Raw genomic sequence first — 21,513 nt, 5'->3', positions numbered from 1 at the left:
ATTTTTTAACTAATCCCTGCACCCAACGTGGGACTTGAGCTCACAACCCCAACATCAAGAGTTTCATGCTCTACTGACTCAGCCAGCCAGACACCCCAACTGTTTTTTTGTTCTTATTTTTTGGCATATTTGACTGTGTGGTTGATCCTTGCTGAAATCCTCTCTTACTCTGACTTCCACGGTGTACTCTGCCTTGCCGTTATTTCCCTTTACCCGATTCTTCTAGTCTTATCTGACAGTTGTTCTTCTTCCTACTTTGCTATGCCAGACAGGGTCATCCAACTGTTCACTTTTTCTTACCCTATACCTTTTTTTTTTCTTGAGAGAATTCTATATAGCTCCAAGGTTTGACTGTATCCTCACTGGAAATTTCTTCATTCTTTTCAGCATTTTAGTGCTCTCACAAATTCTTTTGGTTAATAGTTTAGGCTTGGGAGTCAGAGGGACCTAGATTAAAATCTCAACACTACTACTTATTAGCTTTATGACTTTGGGTAAGTTACTAACCTCTCCGATCCTCAGTTTCATAGTCCTAAAATCGGGGTAATAGTACTCCTTTAAAGGTTGTCAGAAATGAATGCAATAACCTATGTAAAGTACTTGACATACATAGTAAACACTCACTAAATGTTAGTTGCTGTTGTTACACTGTTGCCAAACTGTTCACTGCCTCCCAAATAAATCCTTGTGATACTCAGGTCATTTTTCTTCTAAAATGTTCTCCCTTTACTTCCCACTCCCAACCCAGCCCCCTCCACTGGTGATGTATTTATATGATTACCAAAACAAGAACTCTTACAGCACTCTGTACCACTGACTTGATCATTTATCCCTGATAATAGTTCTGTCAGGTTATCCGGCCTTATAAATTAAAGGCAATATCTTAAATATAGTTAAAGTTTGCACCGTCTAAATAATCAATATATGCAGGTACAGACAACTGAAAAAGTATCTTAAATATAAATTACAGTGTATTCCATATACAACTCAAAGCTAACATTTGTATAGTTTTTTATGCTACAAACACTTTTTTTGTTCATACATTTCTAAACATGGCCTTCAGAGATCAATACCATTCTTATGCCATTACGGATGAAAAAATTGCAGAGGTTGTGACTAATCCCTGTTCACATAACAGTCGTAGGCCTAAGATTTGAATGCTCTTTGAATCATGGTCCATTGTTTTTCTCTATATATTAGACACATAATAAATGTATTATTTCATATGCCTTTTTAAATAATAAAGATGAAGTGGTGTTATTTTGACTTTTTCAATATAACATAAGCCAATAAAAGCCAATCTTGCATTCCTGGAATGGACCCCACTTGGTCATGATGAATAATTTATATAAATGTTGCTGGATTCAGTTTGACCTTGAGGATTTTGACACCTGCATTTTTAAAAGATAATGATTCATCTGTAGTTATTTTTTGTTTTTGTTGTTGTTTTTGTTTTCATGTTGGTTTTTGTTTTTGTGATGTCTTTTAAATGTTGGTATCAGGCTGATGATGCTGGCCTCAAAATGATTTGGAAGTATTTCTTCCACTTCTATTTTCTGAATGAAGTTTTTTATAAGAGAGGTATTTCTTACTTAAATTTTGATAGAATTAATTTTCTGTTACATTTTAGTGATGGCTTTGGTAACTTGGTTTTTCAAGGAATTTGTTCATTTTATCTAAGTTGTCAATCTTCTTGTTACTTCATTATCCTTTTTTAATTTATTTTAAATATTTTTTAATGTTTATTTTTATTTTTGAGAGAGAGAGAGAGAGAGAGAGAGAGAGCAGGGGAGGGGCAGAGAGAGAGGGAGACACAAAATCTGAATCAGGTTCCAGGCTTCAGGCTCTGGAACACAGAGCCCAAGGTGGGACTCGAACTTACGAACCATGAGATCATGACCTGAGCCAAAGTCAGGCACTTCACTGACTGAGCCACCTAGGCGCCCCACTGCACTATCCTTTTAATGAATTTAGTAATAATTTCTGTTATTCATGATACTGATAATTTGTGTTATGATTTTTTTTTTCATTATTCCCACTAGGGATTTATCCCTTCTGTTGGTGTTTTCAAAGAAACAGATTTTAGCTGTTTGTTTTATAGTTCACTGATTTCTCTCTTTTAATATTTCCATCCTCCTACTTACTTTGGGTTGACCTTTATTCTCTTTCTAGTTTCTTAAATCACTTTTTATTAGACATTTCTTCTCCTGTTACAGAAACATTTAAGGCTTTAAGTTTCCCTCTGAGTACTTCTTTAGCTACATCTCACAAAAGTTACATTTAATTCTCATTCTCATTCAGTTAAAAATACTTTATAATTTGTGATTTATTCCTTGAGACATGGAGTATTTAGACACATATTGGTTACTTTCCAAATATTTGGGGGTTGGGGTTTGGATGTCTTGTTACCAATTCCTTCATACCGTTGCAATTACAAAACATATACTGTACAGTCTTAGTATTTTAAATGTGAGCTATTTTATGGCTTAACATTTGGACTTGGTACATCTTAAATGCAGCAAGAGCACTAAAAAAGAATTTTTATTCCATAGTTCATTGATGTAATGTTCTATCAGTATCCATTAGGTCAGAATTGCTGATAATCTTTTTCATATCTTCTGTGTTTTTCCTATTTTGAGGGGTGGGGACATGTGGATGGGAGGAGAGGTTCTGAATGTGCTATCAATTGCTTAGAGAGCAATTTCCACTCACAGCTGTACGATTGTCTTTTTCTTCCTTTAATTCAATCAGTTTTTATTCTGTGCTTTGAAGCTTTGTGATTACATACATACATATTTGGTATGCCTTCCTAATGTATTGACTCACTTATCATCATGAAATTTCCCTTTGATTCCTAGTAATGCTTTGTCCTAAAGTTTATCTGATGTGAATTTTGCTACCTCACATTTCTAATGCTTACTGTATGCATGGATTATTTTTCCAAACAACCTGTGGTCTTCATATGTAAGGGATTTTTTTTTTTTTTTTTTTTTTTTTTTTTGTAGGCAATATATATTTGGCTTCTTTAAAAACCCATTCTAGGGACACCTGGGTTGCTCATTCAGTTAAGCATCCAACTTTGGCTTAGGTCATGATCTCTCAGTTTGTGGGTTTGAGTCCCACATCAGGCTCTGTGCTGACAGCTCAGAGCCTGGAGCCTGCTTCGGATTCTGTCTCTCTCTCTCTCTCTCTCTCTCAAAGAATATAAATATTTTTTTTTTTTTTAATTTTTTTTTTCAACGTTTTTTATTTATTTTTGGGACAGAGAGAGACAGAGCATGAACGGGGGAGGGGCAGAGAGAGAGGGAGACACAGAATCGGAAACAGGCTCCAGGCTCCGAGCCATCAGCCCAGAGCCTGACGCGGGGCTCGAACTCACGGACTGCGAGATCGTGACCTGGCTGAAGTCGGACGCTTAACCGACTGCGCCACCCAGGCGCCCCAGAATATAAATATTTTTTAAAAATTTAAAAACCCATTCTAACAATATCTGCCTTATAGTTGCAATGTTTCTGGTTCATTAACATTGTAATTATTGATATGGTTGGGTTAGATCTACTATGTTATTATATTTTTGGTTTATACATTCTGATTGTTATTCTTTTATTCTTTTCTGCCTTGTTTTGTATTCAATATTTTTTAGAGTTTTATTTTAACTTATCTATTGACTTTGTAGCTTTACCTTTTTGCATCATTCTTTAATTAGTGGCTATAAATATACCTAACTTTTCATGATCTACTTAGAGATAATTTTATACTACTCAGAGTAAAATGTGGGAACCTTGCAACTCTGTAGATTCATTTACCTTCCTCTCCACCCATCCTTGACACATAGTTATCCATGTATGTTACTTCCACATATATTATAAAGGCTACAATACAATGTTAGAATATTTGCTTTACACAGTCATGTATTTTAATGACACTTGGAAGAGAAAAAAGTATTTTATTTATCCACACATTAGCCATCAGTCTTCATTCCTTTTTCTAAATCTTTGTTTCCATCTGGTTTTATTTGCCTTCTACCTGAATCTCTTTAGCATTTTTATACTGCAGATCTCTTACTGTATTTGAAAAAGTCTTGATTGACAATTTGAGGAAGAAAGTTTTTTCTTTCAGTGTTTTAAAGGTGTTGTGTCCTATTTAGGGTTCCCATTGTTTCTGATGAGAAGTCTTTGGTAATTTGAATTGTCCCAATGTGTGCAGTGGGTTGAATTATTTTTTTCTGCCTGCTTTCAATATTTTTTCTTTATCTTTGATTCTCAGCAATTTGACTATGGCAAGCATGCTTAGAATTTTTTATTTTATTTTTTTTTTTTTATAATCTGGGTTGATGTTCACTTTTACCTATCATCTCCATTCTGCTGTTAAGCTATCTAGTGGGTTTTTTTCAGATATTTATTCCTTAGTTTTAGATACTCTTTTTTGATTCTTCAGAGATCTCCAAAATTTTATTTATCATAAGCATATTTTCCTTTGTTCTTGAGTAAGTTAAAGTACTTGCTTTAACATTCTTGTGTACTAATCTAGCTGACCTCAGAAATAGTCTCTACCAATTTATCCATTCCCAAGAAGAAAGATGTTTTCCTGTTTTTTTTCATACATTGAGTACTTTTGGATTGCATCCTAGACATTATGAATGAGATGTTGTATAAACTCCAGACTGTTATTTTTGTTACGCTTTTCCCAAGAGTATTGAGTTGTTTGGGTTTTTTTCAAGCAAAGAGTTAACCTTGGGCGAACTCATGTTGCAAAACTGTGTTCCTTGAAGTAGTCAGCAGCTCATCTTTCACATCTTTTCTTTTGGCCTTAGCTACACTCTTGGAGCCTACCCTCCCCATGCCATAAATGTGATCATGCTTTATACAAAGAACTGGAGACTCTCCCTTTCTGGGATCTCCCACCTGATTTTCCAGCAGCTATAGTTGCTCCAGTACTTGTCTTCTGGTTCTTCATGCTAGTAAGAATGAGTTTCATGTTTAGTTGTAGTCATTGCACATGGTTCAGACCAGATACTCTCCTTAGGCCTACAGCTTTCAAAAAAATGGGGGTGGGGGGGACTCAACATGAGTTTCCTTCCTCCAAGTGTTGATTTTTTTTTTCCAGTATACACCTGCTTTTGTTTACTCTTCAGTGTCTTCGAGTAGTTGTTTTTCATATTTTATCCAGAGTTTATACTTGTTAACCTGCAGGAGAATTAGTCTGATAGGAGCTTGCCCATCCATACCAGAAGTGTCATCTGTCTTAGAATAACTTTTTAATAACTCATAAGGGCTTAATGTTGGTTTGGATGTAGAAGGATGAGTTCTAAGTCAAGACTGTATAGTTTTCTAATATTTGAACTTTTTAAGTAGTGGTAATATAAAAGAGGAGAAAATAGATTTAAGGGGAAATGACAAGTTCATTATTAAGCATATTAAGTTTATGTTTACTGTCAGTTTTATATATAGAGAGATTTCTGATAGGATGAACAGAATAAACAGATCTTGAAGTAAGGGAAAAGACCTGAACCAAAAGTATACATTTGAATATTGTTAGCACAATAGATAGATGGTAGTTAAAAATGATGGAATAAATTAGTTTTTAAGGAAGAATGTAGAGTGAAAAGACAAATTTGGAACACACCCCATTGACCTTACTTTCCTGTATTGATGTTGAATTCTAAAAAGTTAAAAGGTTAAAAATGCTCTATTGGATGTTTACAATGTTTCATTTACATCACAGTTATAAAGTTAATTATTTGTCACTTAGCAGTAGTATTTGAACGTGAATTGCTTGTGAAAATCTAAACAATTTTTCTTTTTTTGTATAGCTACCAGCGGACCTTCTAATGCCGTTGTTCCTAATACCTCATCTCGAAAAAAGACTATAGCTAGCAAAACAGAAATGCACGAACACAAAAAAACCACTGGGAAAAAGAAATGAAATCTTAGCGGAAGCTGGAGCTCCATATATTTATAAAAATCACGTTGTTCGATAGAAAAAGACACGTAATAAACCTTGACTGAAAACTGTCAAAGCAAGTAATTGATGTTTCTCCTTATACACCTCTGTATTCATTTTAAAATATGTTAAATCTAGAGAATTCTTTGTATATATTCAGGTAAGGACCTTTTCTCATGATCTTGAAATGTTTAAAACAATGTTTATTAACATTTTAGCAAAACTTACGGTGATGAAGGTCTGTCATTCTTAATATTATGTTTGCTATGTTCCCTCTGTAAAGAAAACGACAGGAGACCTCAGCCTGCCTGTCCCAGTGTCTCACCAGTAATGCTGTTTACTCAAGAATCTGTGAGGTGACCTCTGTACATACTTTCATTTTCATGGGATTGTATGTCAGCTATAAAAACCTATAGCTTGAGTTGGAATTTGACAGCCAGGATTACATATTACAGATTTTTAAAGTGTATTTCCAAAGAGATTTCACTGACCATTTGGATTAGAAACTTTTTTCCTCCAATTGTTAGAATTACATATATGCTGCAATATTTAATAACTGGAGTACTAGCATATGGGTTATTTTTCCAATATGTGCTTTGAGGTTTGTTTTTTTTTATTGTGTATTATTTAAAATATTACATATACAGCTGGGGTGACTACACCTTTATGTGCATAAATTTCTATATTAATTTGTAGAAAATACTTGCTTTATATATTTCCTTATCATAAGGTGCTTTTGCTCATCAGGAAAATACTGCTTTATGTATCGGGAAGAAAGACATCTTTAGAATTTCTTTTTAAGAGACATAGTTGATAAGTTTATAAATGTTACACTTATTTTCAGAGTTCTTTTTAGATCTAAGGAAACCAGTTCAAAAATGGATATCAGCAGTGTGAGGAGAATGTCTCAATTCTGTAGTTAGGAGATATTATGCATAACACCTCTTTTTAGCATTTCCATTCTTATCTCTAGTGTATCAGTTGATCTCACTAAGAAAGCTTAAAGATTGAACATTGGATATAAATGCTCTTTTCAAACTATTAGATTTTGAAAGGAAATTGAGATCATTGTTTTGTGATTTCATATGTGATGTGAAAAAATATTTACTGTATTGGTGCTTTTTTATCCCCTAGTGCACAAATAATTATAAGCCACTTGAATGACTTAAACTGTAAACCAAACAATACAACCTGGTAAGAATTCCATGCATTGCCAGTCAGGTAACTTAAGTTGCTAAAGCTTTACTTTGAAGCTTATATTTAGGATATTATTGAATTCTCATACGAACACAACTATTAAAACTCTTCAGGAGGCTCTCCTAACTTTAAATCATCACCTATGAATTGACATTTAGAAAATAAACATATTAAGTGTTAGTTTTAAAAGGTACCAGATGCAAAAGTCACAAATATATACAATTATATAAGTTCATATACTTCACGTGAATGTACTTGTATTATATGGAGACATGTCTTGTAAACAGTTGAATGTACCTAAACTTTCTGTATGTGAAAATGTTAATGTGCTCAGTGTGGGAGTAAGAAGCTACTTTTATTTTTTAAGTGGAACTTAATTAAAATATTTTATTTCCAGAATCAGAGAGTCAATGAAGTGGCAACTTATTTTTGATTTCTAGTCTTTATCTCTTTACTTTTAGCTTTCAAAGTAGAAATAAGAAAACTGAGTATTAAACGATGCTAATCTCAGATATGAAATAAAACTTACTGTTGGCCATATCTATTTCCTAGAAGTTAGCTACAGAAATTCAGCATAGCTCATTTTTACCATTGTTATACATGAACTATGATTTCACCGTAGTCACTAAACTCTGTAATATTTTTGTGTAGACTGATTAGATAAACTGATTTGAAAGAATCTTTGAATCATTTTCTAAAACAACAGAAGTCTTATATATCAGAGCAAGAAATTACAGTTATCATTCTTTAGTGCAGGTTTGACTGAACCATCCGTTTCTCCCATGATTCTATCCCTGTATGGGTTTGTTTGTTTTAAATACTGCAAGATACTGTTTCTTGCAGCCCAGTCCTCCAAGCAGCAGAGATGAGAATGCCCATCCTGAGGAGCTGTCCAGCCATTCTAGGATGTTAGTCTTCATGGTGCATTATTCCATCTTTCCATCCTTAATCCCGCATCTGAACGCAGACCTCACTTTCCCCTTGAAGCAATGCTGGCAGATTTTGCTGCCCTGGTTCTATAGGATTCTCCTAAGTCCATTCTAAACACCAGGAAATACATTTGGGGTGTTGTACCAACATTGGATTAAAGAGCAAAATGTGCTGAACAGCTTATCTCAGGTTTCCTTTGAGCAGGAAATGGAGGCATTTCCATTTCCATGTAAAGGGACAGAGAACATGTGACAGTGTGCTTGCATATACATGGAACAAAAGGGCAATAGACAGCAATTAAAAGAGAAAAGCTAAATGTATCGCTCTTCAATAAAGATCTAATTACAATTCTTAAGACAAGAGAAAAGCCTCTTTTGAACAGTATTATTACCCAGAGTTTCCTCCAGGTTTTGCTGACTCTAATGTGCATGTCCACTATTACCTAGTTTCATGCTAAATTTTTTTCATGCTAAGATTTTGCTTTTACTTGGTCTTGTGTGCATACTTTAATGGAAAGTCCACAGTATTTCCTTGTGTGCTTATCAAAGTTTGCTTTACATACAGTATTCATTAATATGACCTCATTTTATCCTTGGTTTATCTGGGCAGAGTAGACTGCCTATATTATTCTTAGTAATGTTGGGATTCTTAGTAAACTCTGTGAGTTTAGACCCTCTCTAATTCTCTTGAGCTGTACCCAGAGCTGTCATCAACAGCAGCATTCTTGCCCATGGGGACAATTTTTATCCTTCTGAAGGGGTCACTTGATATAAGGAATTCAAGGAGAAATAGCTCTCCCTTTGCACAGAATCATTCATAGGTACCAAACTATTGCCGTGTAAGGTTTTCTTTATATGGGTCAGTTTTTGTTGAAGGGTCTACTCTGTATTTTCAGAGAATGGAAAACTTTATAAAATCTATTCTTTTATTACATATATAAATTATATCTCAAATATATCACTTAGGTTTTCTATAACCTTTTCCTTTGGCCCATGTGCTTAGTCATGACTTGAAAGAGGTAAAGGAAACTTTCCATATAAGGATTTTCTCCTTTTATTGCCTGTGGTTTTTTTTTTTATTTCTTTCTATGTTTTTATGTCTTCTGTTGCATATGAATTCATGACTGCTACATTTACAATGTGGGTTTTACATTTATCATTATAACAATATCTTTTGTTGTTATTTCATTGGATGCTTTTGCCTTATAGTTTAAAATGTCAGATATTAAGATTATGACGTTTTATTTTAAAGTACATTTGCTTGATACACCTTTATCTATCCCTGAATTTGTTTATGTTTGTGTCACTGTGTTTAGGTATTTTAAAATAGTGTGGTTTGCTTTGTGATTCACTTTTAGGATTCCTCCTATTTCATACATTAGTGTAGTGTTTTTATATGTAATATATTTCTGCTTTTAGATTAATGCTTTCTGTTTTTATTGCTTTTTTAGTTTGTTTTTTTTTTATCTTTTTTGTAGAACAGTTTTCATTGCAAGTAAGAAAAACTCCAGTTGAAACTTAAAATCATAAGGAAATTTATTACCCATTTTGGGAAGTCCACAGACGGGGTGCGTTCTGGACATAGTGCTTTCAGTCATACTGTCATCAAAGACCCGGGTTCTCTACCTCACTCCTGTAGCATAGTACAAGTACTTCATCCCAAAGTTGCTTTCCCACAATGTTCACACATCATGTTCACACGATGGCTGCCAGTGGCAGTCAGGGTTTTATGTTCTCTTGTTCATGTCCAACACAACAAAAATTGAGGAAAATTCTCCCTCAGCCATGGAATAGTCTTTCATTTCAGTGTGATTAGGCCTTCTTATTTGGTCATCTATCGCTCCTGGATGAATAACATTCTCTAGGAGAAATCCATGGGCTTATTGGCTCTGGAGGTGGTGGTGATGGAGTCAAGTTCTGCCAAATGCCTCAGCCCTGTTGACAGTTCGGACCGTTTAATGCTTTTCTGGGAGCTGTTCTCTGCATAGTAGGATGTTTAGCAATAATCCTATGCTAAGCTGCTAGTTGAGGTAGTCAGTTAAGGCAATGAGCCAAAATGAAAATAATAATCAAATTTTTATTTACTTACTGTGGCAATATAAGCAGGAGACCAAAAAGGAATGTAGCACTGGCTCCTCACTGTTCTTTCCTAGCCCCCCACTGAATGGCACTGGGCAAGGGTCAATCAAGCAGTGCAGGTGGAGGAAATTGTCTCAGTGTTTTGAAAACAATTTTTGGTGGAAATTTTGATCATTGCTGAGGAGCACTGCCATTTTATGAACCCAGGGAACTGGGGACAGGGAGAGAAGGAAAGGCTAGAAGTGGAAAAACAGAGTGGAGGAGAATACCTTGGTCAAGACCTGTCCCCGGGAAGGTCTCGGTGGAGACACCTGAAGGAGTCCCATAAGAATGAGGCCTCTGAATGGAGGTGTCAGGGCTAGGAGTGCAGATATGAATATAAGCATGCTGGCCCTTGGTGTCTTTGACTAGATAGCTCCCTTAGAAGACTCTGTGTATGGGGGACAGCTTTTCCTCATAAAGACTTCCAGGCAAAACTTTTTTAAATTGCCCATGATAAAGAAGGCCTAAAAGATCACACATAGGGTTTTGGCCTGAAATTGGTCTCCTCGTCCCGGTCTCTAACCTAAATGCCAGTAACACCCCCGAAAGAGAGTCTAAATTGTCTCCAGACATTGCCAAATGTCCCCTACAGAGGCAGAATCACTCCCAATTAAGAATCCTTGCTTTTAAGCATAAGATTATGTGAAAAGAGGATAGATATATGACCAAAATTAGGGTTCTTTTAGGAAAGGGGTGGAGGAATGAATAAGGGGTAAGTGATCAACAATATGAACACTACACTTTCATTGTACTATCCGTGTTTGCTGTACTTCCCTTTGTTCCACTTGTTCTCTTCTTAACTGTAATTTTGATTTATATATTTCATTTTTTAGATGCTCTTGATACCCTGTTAGGAGCAATGTCCAATTAGTGTACTTTTTTCTGCCCTTCCTCTAGAGCAGTTTAAGTTGACAGTATTATTTCCTTGGTTCTTGTGTTTAGCTTTATACCTGTAAATGTTTTATGCCTTTATTACATGCTTATCAGTTTAAATGCTATATTTTGAACCCCTCATTAACAGGTTGAAATTATTTCCACCTTATCCCCTCTTGGCCTTCTCTCAGTTTACCCATCTCTTGTATTCCCTCTGGTGTAGCATTGTTTGGAGGATGGTCGTCTTCTTCTCTTTTCCATTTCTTTCCTAAAGTCTTTTAGCTCCTGTTGCATTTCCTTTGGTTGTGTCACTATGTGGTTTCTGATCGCTTGTATCTCTGGATGAAGTTTTTGTTTCCTTATTTGGTCATATATTTCATATGCTCAGTGGATTCATTTTTTCCAATGAATGGTTTTATCTGCTATTGTTTCTCCCGTTCCAGTCCTGCTTTTTTTGGAGTATGTTTGTATGAACACTATTATGCAGGCTCATTTTCATTTACCACTCATCTCGAAATAAGTTCCTTTCTGGATCACCTATTTGATATACTTCCATATGGTAGTTAATAGCATTTTGGGCTAACAATTCTTCCTGGGTAATACGGAAGCGACTTATCCCAGGTCTGCAGGTCTACAAAAGTTGTTTTTTAGCCTTTTTATTCTCTGCAGCAAACAGTGACTGTCAGCCACAGAGCTGCTCCCCTTTGGGGCGTCTTTCCTCCACTCTTGTCTCATCCACATACTGCTTCTTGTAAGTGACATGTCTATATTTCCTCCTTGGGCTTTGCAGCTCTGCTCCTCTGTGGTACCAGGAAGTATCCAGAAAACACCCGAATGGTGGTGCTGACTCCATTTCCATTGTTTCAGACAAGGAATTGGCTTTGCCCCTTAGAATATGCCAGCTATTTTGGAGTCTGTTGCTCTGATAACTTTGAGGTCTGGAGCTGTAAGCATCCTCTCCAGGGATCTTCCTTTTATATCTTGACTGCATCTGTTAGCTCTTTCTCAGAAGTTGTGGCGGAGGTTACAAGTGTTTTATAGTTTTGTTGAAGACTGTTTATATTTCTTTTATTTTAAGATAATTTATATTTATATTTGGGGATGATCATTTTTATTGAGAAATGATTTCTCCATTTTCAAACTGGATATCACTTTTTTTATTACTATCCTTTGACATCAAGGAATAAGAAGAGGAAGAAAAGGAGAAGTTTCTATTTTCTTACCACAGCTATGTTTTTTTAAATGAAGTTAATAATGCCACTTATGCCTAAAGTCCAATGTTGTCAGGATCAAATGAAATGATAATTTGGTAAACTGCAAAAGGAAGAACAAATTTGAAGCATTATTTGTGTTCTTTTGTTGTAATGGAGTTGTATATAGTCCAGATGTCAACCAGGCTTCTGTTTTCAGTTGTATTTCAGCATTTTTGCAGTCAAGGATGTTCTAGACAGCTCCCAATACTCTTCTGTGGTTGCTTTTGTTGCCACAGGAATAGCTTGCCTAGTAACAATCTGACAAACCAAAAAAATAAAAAAAATCAAGGTTATTTCGGCATCTTTTCCATTTATAAAATCTTTCAAATAAGACAATACAGTCCTTCTCAAAGCAAGGTTTAAATAAAACAACAGTATTTAACAAAACAAAATGAGGCCTTCCCTCCCACCCATCCATCTCATGTCATGTGTGGTGTGAATGACACAATTTATGTGACCCTGGTGAGATAACGGATGTATGATTTAGATACCCATTTTAAAGCCCTTACAAGGATGTATCTCGATGAAGAAAGTAAGCTGTTTATTTATCATTCCATGTAACGTGCTTCAAGAGTCCTTGATATATGAAGGATGATTTTTTTAAGAGCTAAAAAAAACAGTGTGCCTTCTGAAAGTGTTTTGCTACTTTCGAAAACTAGATTTTTCTGAAACCAGTCAATTGACTAGAATGCTCATTGTTAAAGGTGGATGGATGGATGGATAGATGGAAAAATGAAGGGAAAAAAATGAGGGAGAAGTGAGGCAGAGAGAATAAAAGAACGTAAGCTCTACTGTACTACCAAAAAACATTGCTGATATGAAGAAGTTGGAGGCCAGATAATTAAAGACTCTCTTGCCATACATAGAAATGCTAACTTGTCCTATAGTAAAATGAGACCTGGGAGTCCCTAATGTTTTAACTCACAACAGTTTTGTATAACTGATTCTTCATTAGTCATTTAGAAACCTTTCTGAAAGTTTCTAATATGCCATATGCCATACCTACCTTGTTCTTGAACATTAATTTAGGTAGATAGCATAACTAAAGTAAGAGTTACTGGTACTGATGGCCATTACTGCTCCCTCTTGCTCCCCAGATGCTCATTTAAGGAACTTACTGTTAACAGTAAGCATAAATAAAGTTTATGCTTCAATATTTATAATTTTAGAATTATCTATATGAGGATTTTACTAGCTCCCATTTGTTAACCTGAGTTCATTTAGTTCTGGATATTGGTTGATAATATAAATGCAAGCTTTTTTATGTTTAAACAGAATAGAATATAGTTATGGAAATGTTTTTACAGCAAGAACAAGAAAAAAATTATACCCAGCATATTGATGATGTAGTACTATGATTGTGTAAAAGCAGATGGCTAATAGGAAATCTTTGAGTCTATAGAATAAGTTCTATATTTCTACTACATGTGCATTATTGCCTTGTCTGGTTGTTAAAATGGACATCTGTAAAGTTGTGGCATAAAATGATCATCTGGGTTCTCAGCTGTCTTTAGTCTATGGTGATGTGATTCTAAGAAAGTTCTTTTCCTTGTTACCTTCTGCCCTCTATATTCTGACCAATGCTGCAACCACAAAGAAGTGGATGATTTGTCTTGCTGTATGAGAAATAATAGACTGATAACATCCTATCATAACATGGTTATAACTCATTTTGACCAAAAAAAAAAAAAAATTATCCCTAAAAAACTAGAGTTACTCCATAGGAATCAGGTGACCCCCATATTACAGATTTGGGCCAGGAGGCTACGACCTGAGCAGGAAAGTTGGTTGCTAAGTAAGGAGTAAGAATTTGGGAGGAATTTATCTGCTCAAAATCTTACCTACTTGCTGGATACAGTGTCTATGTAGGGAGAATCATTAAGAAAGCTCAGTGAACTCCCTGCCAAACACATAGATAACCCCTTTTAATATGCAAATACCCTTGGAAGGCTTATGTCATTAATCTGGCCATTAACCCCATAATTTATCAAATGCTTTTCTCACTGTCTTCCGAAAGGCATTCCTTCACCAAATGCGTGGTGGGTGCTGATTATAAACCCATTACTGTGCTAAACCCTGGTGAAAATGAAAGTCCTGTTGCCATTCTTCAAGGAATTTACTATCTATTGGAGACCAAGTGCTCTAAAGCAATCACAGAGACCATGGCAAAATGAGTGAGCAACTTATATTTCAAACACTTAAAAATTCTGGATAAAATATTTATTTTGGAAATGCATGTAGCAGCTCAAAAGCAAGAAATTAAAACCAGAAGGTATCAGAAATGAAAGGAATCAGCAATTGAATCAAGTCTGAAGTCCTTTTGTCTAAGGGACTCAAAGGGTACCTGAATCCCTGATTTTTCAGGGATAATTTACTTGATCAGCATGAACTATATTAGCTAAGGGTACTGTTGAGGAAGCCTTGAAGTTGGAAACTGTCTATATGGCTGGAGCTGGGTTCCATTCGTAAAAGCAGGAAAGGCTCTACAGTGTGCAAACCAGAACTGTAAGATCTTATACCTACCCTTGTAGGTCCACAAAAAGAAGCAAATGCCAAAACATACACTGGGACACTTGCACAATCCAGGGCACACACAGGGCGCTTCCATACTAGAAATCACACTGAAAAAAAGCTCACTCAAAAAACAACTTGCAGGGGTGCCTGGATGGCTGAGTCAGTTAAGCGTCCAACTTCAGCTCAGGTCATGGTCTCACAGTTTGTGAATTCAAGCCCCATGTCATTCTCTGCGCTGACAGCTCAGAGCCTGGAGCCTGCTTCAGATTCTGTGTCTTCCTCTCAATCTGCCCTTCCCCCGCCTCACACTCTGTCTCTCTCCCTCTCAAAAATAAACATTAAAAAAAAAAAAACCTTGCAAATCCCATGAAAAAACACTTGGCATCCTAGGAGATTTTCTGAGGAAGTAGATGGTGGTGTGTTATTGTGGCATAAAAGGAGCAGAATAAAGTTGGGGCAGGAAGAGACATTTAAAGGGTAAGATAGGAAAACAGCGACGACTTCATGAATGTGCTTGGGGTGGTGTAGAGTAGGAGGCTTTAATTTAGGAGACTTCAAGAATTTCATAACATTGGAATATAAACTGTTGGAGACAAGGATGATTTCCATGCTGACATAATCCCAAATAAAGTGTGTATTTCAACGTGGTATTCTGTAAATTTTAATAATTTTTCAAAAGTGATGTCAAGCTAATATTATAACAGTAAGTAAAAAATTTTTAAGTCACTTTTATTCTATTACCCTATATGTGTTTTCATTTTTTCATGGTCTCTTATAGTTACTGTTCTTAAGTATCTTTACATAATTGTAATTATTGCACCATAAATATAAAATGTTTTTCCTAGGTTCTTTACTCCACATTACATGATATTTTCCCATGATCAGTAGTATTTATAATGGTCATAATTGTCACTTTAAAATCTGGCATTTTACTTAAAATTAAGATTATTAAAGTAATACTTACATATTAGGTCAAATGTTACTAAAATGTAACAAAAGAGCTTCACTTTCCTTACTCTTTTTCTCTGACCTCTACCCATCCCTACCCCAAGTCAAATCTCATTTTCTTTTTCTTTTTTTTTTTTTTTGGCTTTTTTATTTTTTTAATGTTTATTTATTTTTGAGGGACAGACAGAGCACGAGCTGGGGAGGGGCAGAGAGAGAGGGAGATACAGAATCCAAAGCAGGATCCAGGCTCTGAGCTGTCAGAACAGAGCCTGACGTGGGCTAGAGCCCGACGTGGGCTAGAGCCCGACATGGGCTAGAACCCAGGAACCACGAAATCATGACCTGAGCTGAAATCGGATGCTTAACTGACTGATTGCTTTCTTTTCTTTTTTTTTTTTTTTTTTATTTTTGATAGAAATAGGCTGTGTGTGTGTGAGAGCTGGGAAGGGAGAGAGAGAGAGACCAAGGATCTGAAGCAGACTCTGTGGTGACAGCAGAGAGCCCAATGCAAGATTCAAACTCACAAACCATAAGATCATGATCTGAGCTGAAGTTGGCCGCTTAACCAACTGAGACACCCAGGTGCCCCCAAGTCTCAATTTCTAAAGGCATCTCCTTATAAGTTTTCCAGCCCTTTCTTCAGATATTCACCCCCATATTTCTGTATAATAATCTTCTACAACTGTGTTTTATCAATTTTAGATATTATCTATTGACTTCTTGTTATGGTAAGTAAGAATTTAAATTTCTAAAGTCTACCTTCCTTGTCTCTAATAATGTTAAATCATTAATCAGTGCATACAGTTAGTGGTTCTGTAAATACTGCTTATTGCTGAGCCAGGTAGAATGCTCTGATTGTTCCTTTTCTTGTAAAATACTTGGTCTTCTTGAAACTGTTTCATTGGTTCCCATTCAGTATATGTATTGTGAGTTTTTTAAATTTTCCAATGAATATATAAAGCAGAGTTCAATATTATTTTCAAAGTAACAGGTAACTAATTAGTTCCATGTTTTCCCCTTGAATATCACCTTCTTGTTTCTTGTCAGTAGGATGACTTTAGAAGTTGGGCCCACAAAACTAGACAAAAAAACAATGACAGATACTCAGAGGTCAATCCAATGACATCTTTCTATCCCTAAGAGTTGTGTGGTCTTACCAGTCAGGAAAAATTCAAAATGAATGAAGGGTTCGTAAAGTTCAGTTTTTAAAGTTAGACAGGGAGATATTTATACTTGAAGAAGGGCCAAAGAAATTCAAAATCCCATCAAGTCATATAGCCAAATACATGGAAGTGGTCGACTTAAAGAATTCTTTGAGTAGACAAAAAAATTAGATAATTTGTGTTTCCATTCTAAGAGTTGCAGCACACTTAAAATCTTCCTTCTTTAGGTCATGACTTTCTTAGTATAGCAGCTATAAGCAGTGCTCATTAAGTCCCATCAAAGTTGAAGGCAAGAATCCCATCCTTGCCTAGTCCAAGGTCTTCTCAGAACAGAAGGAAACTGAACAAGCTGAGAAGATGGCCATAAAAATGACGTAGGATGGTAAGTTCAATATTTTATTGGTAGGTAGTGGTTTTTTCCTTAGTGGGAAAGAACTATTTATCTTTTAACCTTGATAAGACTCAGAATTTAGAGGAATATTTAGGGAATCAAAGTAACAATGTTTTTTTGTGTTAAAGAATCTCTGCAGGGGTACCTGGGTGGCTTAGTTGGTTGACCATCCAGCTCTTAATTTTGGCTTGGTCATAGTCTCACAGTGGGTATAAGATTGAACCCTGCCGTCCTGTCTCCTGTGGGGCTCCACCCTGAGTTGGAGCCTGCTTAAGATTCTCCTTCCCTCTAACACTGTCCCTCCCTCACTTGCACAGACATGCTCTCTCTCAGTCAGTTGAGAGACCAGCTCTTGATTTCAGCTCAGGTCATGATCTCATGGTTTGGGTTCAAGCCCCACATGGAGTCTGCACTAATGGTACAGAGCCTGCTTGGGATTCTCTGTCTCCCACCTCTCTCTCTCTCCCTGTCAAAAATAAATAAATAAACTTTAAAAATTTTTTTAAAGGGGCGCCTGGGTGGCTCAGTCGGTTAAGCATCTGACTACAGCTCAGGTCATGATCTGGTAGTTTGTGAGTTCAAGCCCCACATCTGTCTCTGTGCTGAAATAACTTCTCTGAGTAGACAGAAAAAATAGGTAATGTGTACTTTCATTTTAAGAGTTGCAGTGTACTTAAAAGCCTCTTCCTTCTTTAGGTCATGGCTTAGTTAGTATAGCAGCTATAAACAGTGCTCGGCAAGTCCAATCCAAATTGAAGGCAAGAATCCCATCCTGCTGGGAGTCTGGAGCCTGCTTTGGATTCTGTGTCTCCCTCTCTCTGCTCCTTCCCTGCTCATGTTCTGTCTCTCTCTGTCTCTCAAAAAATGAATAAATGTTAAAAACAATTAAAAAATTTTTAAAAAAGAATCTGCAGTTTTGAGTTTTATGTAACTGTAGTATTTAAGAAAACTTTAATTGGACTTAACAAATCAGCTTTATGATTCTAATTTTAAGATGTGTAATTGATTTAATTTGATTTCAAGTTGAAATCTAACATTAAATTTATAAGAATTATATGAGCACCTTGGATTGGAATATGTGTCGCACATTTAAAGCATTTAAAATGCAGTTTAAAAAGTTTAAACAAGTCTCATGAACCAAGCTACTAAATGGGATTGAATATTAATAAGAGGATCCCTGAAAAGTGATTAAAATTTACTAGCTTTATAAATATGATACTGTTATCTTTAAGTCAAGTGCTTAAGAATTTTGAATTTGTAACCTTACTAAATTGAGCATTTTAAAAGCCAAAGTGCTCTCTGAATAGTCTTTTTTGTGCCCTCAGGCTGCCCTTGACCACATGCATTGCAGAACTCAATTAACAGAGTCGCTCCAGGGTGGGCCCCTTCTCTAAGCCTGCCTCCTTGCTTTCCTGTGTTAGCTTTATGTTTCCCAGATTCTGTGCCCATGTCCTCCTCTGAGTCACATGGTCCCACTCAGAGAAGGACACAGTGTTCTTCCAAGAAGGAGAAAGGGTGAGCCTGTAGAAGACTGGGTGAGAAACAGATGTTGAAGAGAAATCTATCATTGTCTTCCACACAGCCTTTCCCCCAAGCCACATCCCATCCTTGCCTCCCACTGAGCCATATGCCCCCAGCCCTTCCCTGCTTCCTGGAGTGGCTGGTTTGCTTTTCTTTGGTGTCCCCATCTGCAGTGCCTTCAAGTGCAGTTGCCTCTGCTCTTTAAATCCAGTAACACAATGTGCTGGGCTTTTTTCTTTCCATAAATCCGTTGACACCTCTCATGTGATGTTCTTTCCATTCATACTCTCTTTATGTTGTTCCCACCCCCCCACACACCCCCCAACCCCCCCCACCCCCGCCTTTCTTGTCACTTTAGAGTGGTTTGGGAAGAAAGGGTAGGTACATTGTAAGAGTTGAACTTTTCATTAATAGGAAGTCTCTTTCACAATATGTAAATAGCCTGTTAGTTCATCTACCTTAATTTGTTTAAATGTGTGTTATTATAGACACCTTAAATTCCTTCTTTTTCTTTCCTGACAGCTTGTTTTCTTCTGATAAATTATTTCCTTGTAGTAAATTACAAGAGGTGGAATTATGGGATCAAAAGTTGTAAAGAGATACAGTGTGGGGTAGTAGAAGTGTGGGTTTTGGTATATAGTTTAATTACTAATTAAATGCATTGCTGTCTGTGTGATAAGCAACTTATTTTTTTGATCTACCCCAATTTAGATTGAGACAGAATATTTATTGCAAAAATCAAAATAATCTGTAAGGAAAATAAAGTAAAATTAAAGTAAATAAAATTTAAAGTAGCTATAAGTATGGCTTAAAAAATAAAAAATAAAGTACTTTCCTTGGTGTTAAAATCCTGCTACATAACCTCCTTAACAAATTTAATTCCATTACTTACCATTTTCCTTTCTTAAAACATCTCTAGGTTTGACAATTTCTATGCATCAAATCACTTCTAAGTTTAACAAACTGTCTACACCCTCAATGCTTTTTTACAAACTGTCTACACCCTCAATGCTTTCTAGCACAGGCATATGAAGGTTGAATAATGTTTTTTTGCACCTAATTAGTGCTTAGCAAACTGTATTACAATAAAAACAAGTTATTTCACTAACAGCCTTTTGCAATTCGTGTGAAAAGTTATTAAGCTGGGGCACCTGGGTGGCTCAGTCAGTTGAGCATACAACTCTTGAATTCATCTCAGGTCATGATCTCAGGGTTGTGGGATTGAGCTCTGCATCAGGCTCCACACTAAGTCTGGAGCCTACTTGGGGTTCTCTCTTTCTCTCTCTCTCTCTCTCTCTCTTTCTCTCTTTCTCTAAAAGAAAAAAAAGTTATACTTTTCTGGAATCTTGCCAGCTTTTAAATAATGACTAAGTACAAACAGGAGAATGGTGTCTTCACCTCATTGTCCTAACTGCATTACTAAGAAGTTGATTGCCAAAACTGTACAGATAACAGATTCCTAGCTTTTCCATTTCAGTTTTCACTTTGAAGAGGCCAGTTTACTACAGAATCTGTTTGGATTGAAGCCTGCCCAATTTTTGGTTCTTGCTTCACACTCCTCAAACTATGGATAAGACATTAAATATTTCCTTGAGTATACATTTCACTTTCAATTGGCATCTTTATTAAAAAGAAAAGTACAAGCAAAATCAGAGTAAATGGGGGTAGTCATTAGAACATCAGAAAGGAATATAAAATTGCTTGTGTTTTTCTGAAATGTTGCATATATTACCAGAAATAAAATACACGATTTTTAAAATGCTAAGCCTATTTATTATTCACATGATTTAAAAAGAGAAGAAGTTCTAGTCAAGTAACTCAGCTACAGGCCTTTCATTTGAATAGAGACATTATTTTCAACTTCATCGTAAATTATTTTTCCAAGCTCCTTAGAGCCTGGGGAGATTAACAGAGCAGGTATTATTATTCTTGATAGATAAGGAAGTTGACCTCCAGAGAGTTTGCCAAAGGAAACACAGTAAGTCAGTGACATAGCTGGAAAAGGAATTCAGGTGGCCCAACTTCTGGGCATTTTTGTCTCACAGAACCATCTTTCAATGATTAGCTCTCTCACTGCTTATTACTTTAATTTGCTAACCTTGCCAAGTGGCTGAAGTCCTGAGGAAGTATCATTTGGTGTTTGCAATTCATTATGCAGTTACTGAAAAAAAATATTTTTCAAATCAGAAGTATTTTAGTGCACAGAAATTCTGGTAGCTTGACTGGGTTTCAGGAATCTTCATGCAAGAAGTATAGCTTGGGGCACCTGGGTGGCTCAGTCAGTTAAGTGTCCGGCTTCAGCTCAGGTCATGATCCCACAGTCCATGGGATTGAGCCCCACGTTGGGCACTGTGCGGACAGCTCAAGAGCCTGGAGCCTGCTTCGGATTCTGTGTCTCCCTCTCTCTCTGCCCCTCCCCTGCGCATGCTCTGTCTCTGTCTCTCTCAAAAATAAATAAACATTAAAAAAAATTTTTTTGAAAAGAAGTATAACTCAACCTTATCTTTTATTCATTCAGTCTGTATGTCAACTCTGACCACAGTGTGGTTATGGGAAGAGAACTGAATGAAAATCTGGGAGGTCTGTGGGTCTCAGCCCTGTCCTCCACTAGTACATCTCCCTGGGCAAACTGGTCACCTTCCTCCAACTTCAGTTGCCTT

The 21,513-nt window shown here is 36.3% G+C and overlaps 1 protein-coding gene across 16 annotated transcripts in view; it reads left to right on the top strand.

The window, feature by feature from the left end:
* The window catches only part of PPIP5K2 (diphosphoinositol pentakisphosphate kinase 2), a 72,582-nt gene extending 65,043 nt beyond the window's left edge, over positions 1-7,539 (top strand). For all 16 annotated transcript variants that reach the window (XM_019450581.2, XM_019450573.2, XM_019450562.2 and 13 more), the window contains one exon: positions 5,813-7,539. In XM_019450581.2, the coding sequence (XP_019306126.1) occupies positions 5,813-5,925 (113 nt within the window). In that variant the 3' untranslated portion in view covers positions 5,926-7,539. The remainder of the gene's footprint in view (positions 1-5,812) is intronic.
* The last annotated feature ends 13,974 nt before the right edge of the window (positions 7,540-21,513 follow it).

The sequence above is a fragment of the Panthera pardus genome, unplaced genomic scaffold (genome assembly GCF_024362965.1).
Source record: "Panthera pardus isolate Hobbes unplaced genomic scaffold, ASM2436296v1 HiC_scaffold_2, whole genome shotgun sequence".
Taxonomy (NCBI): Eukaryota; Metazoa; Chordata; class Mammalia; order Carnivora; family Felidae; genus Panthera; species Panthera pardus.
This window is presented reverse-complemented; position numbering and strand designations above follow the sequence as displayed.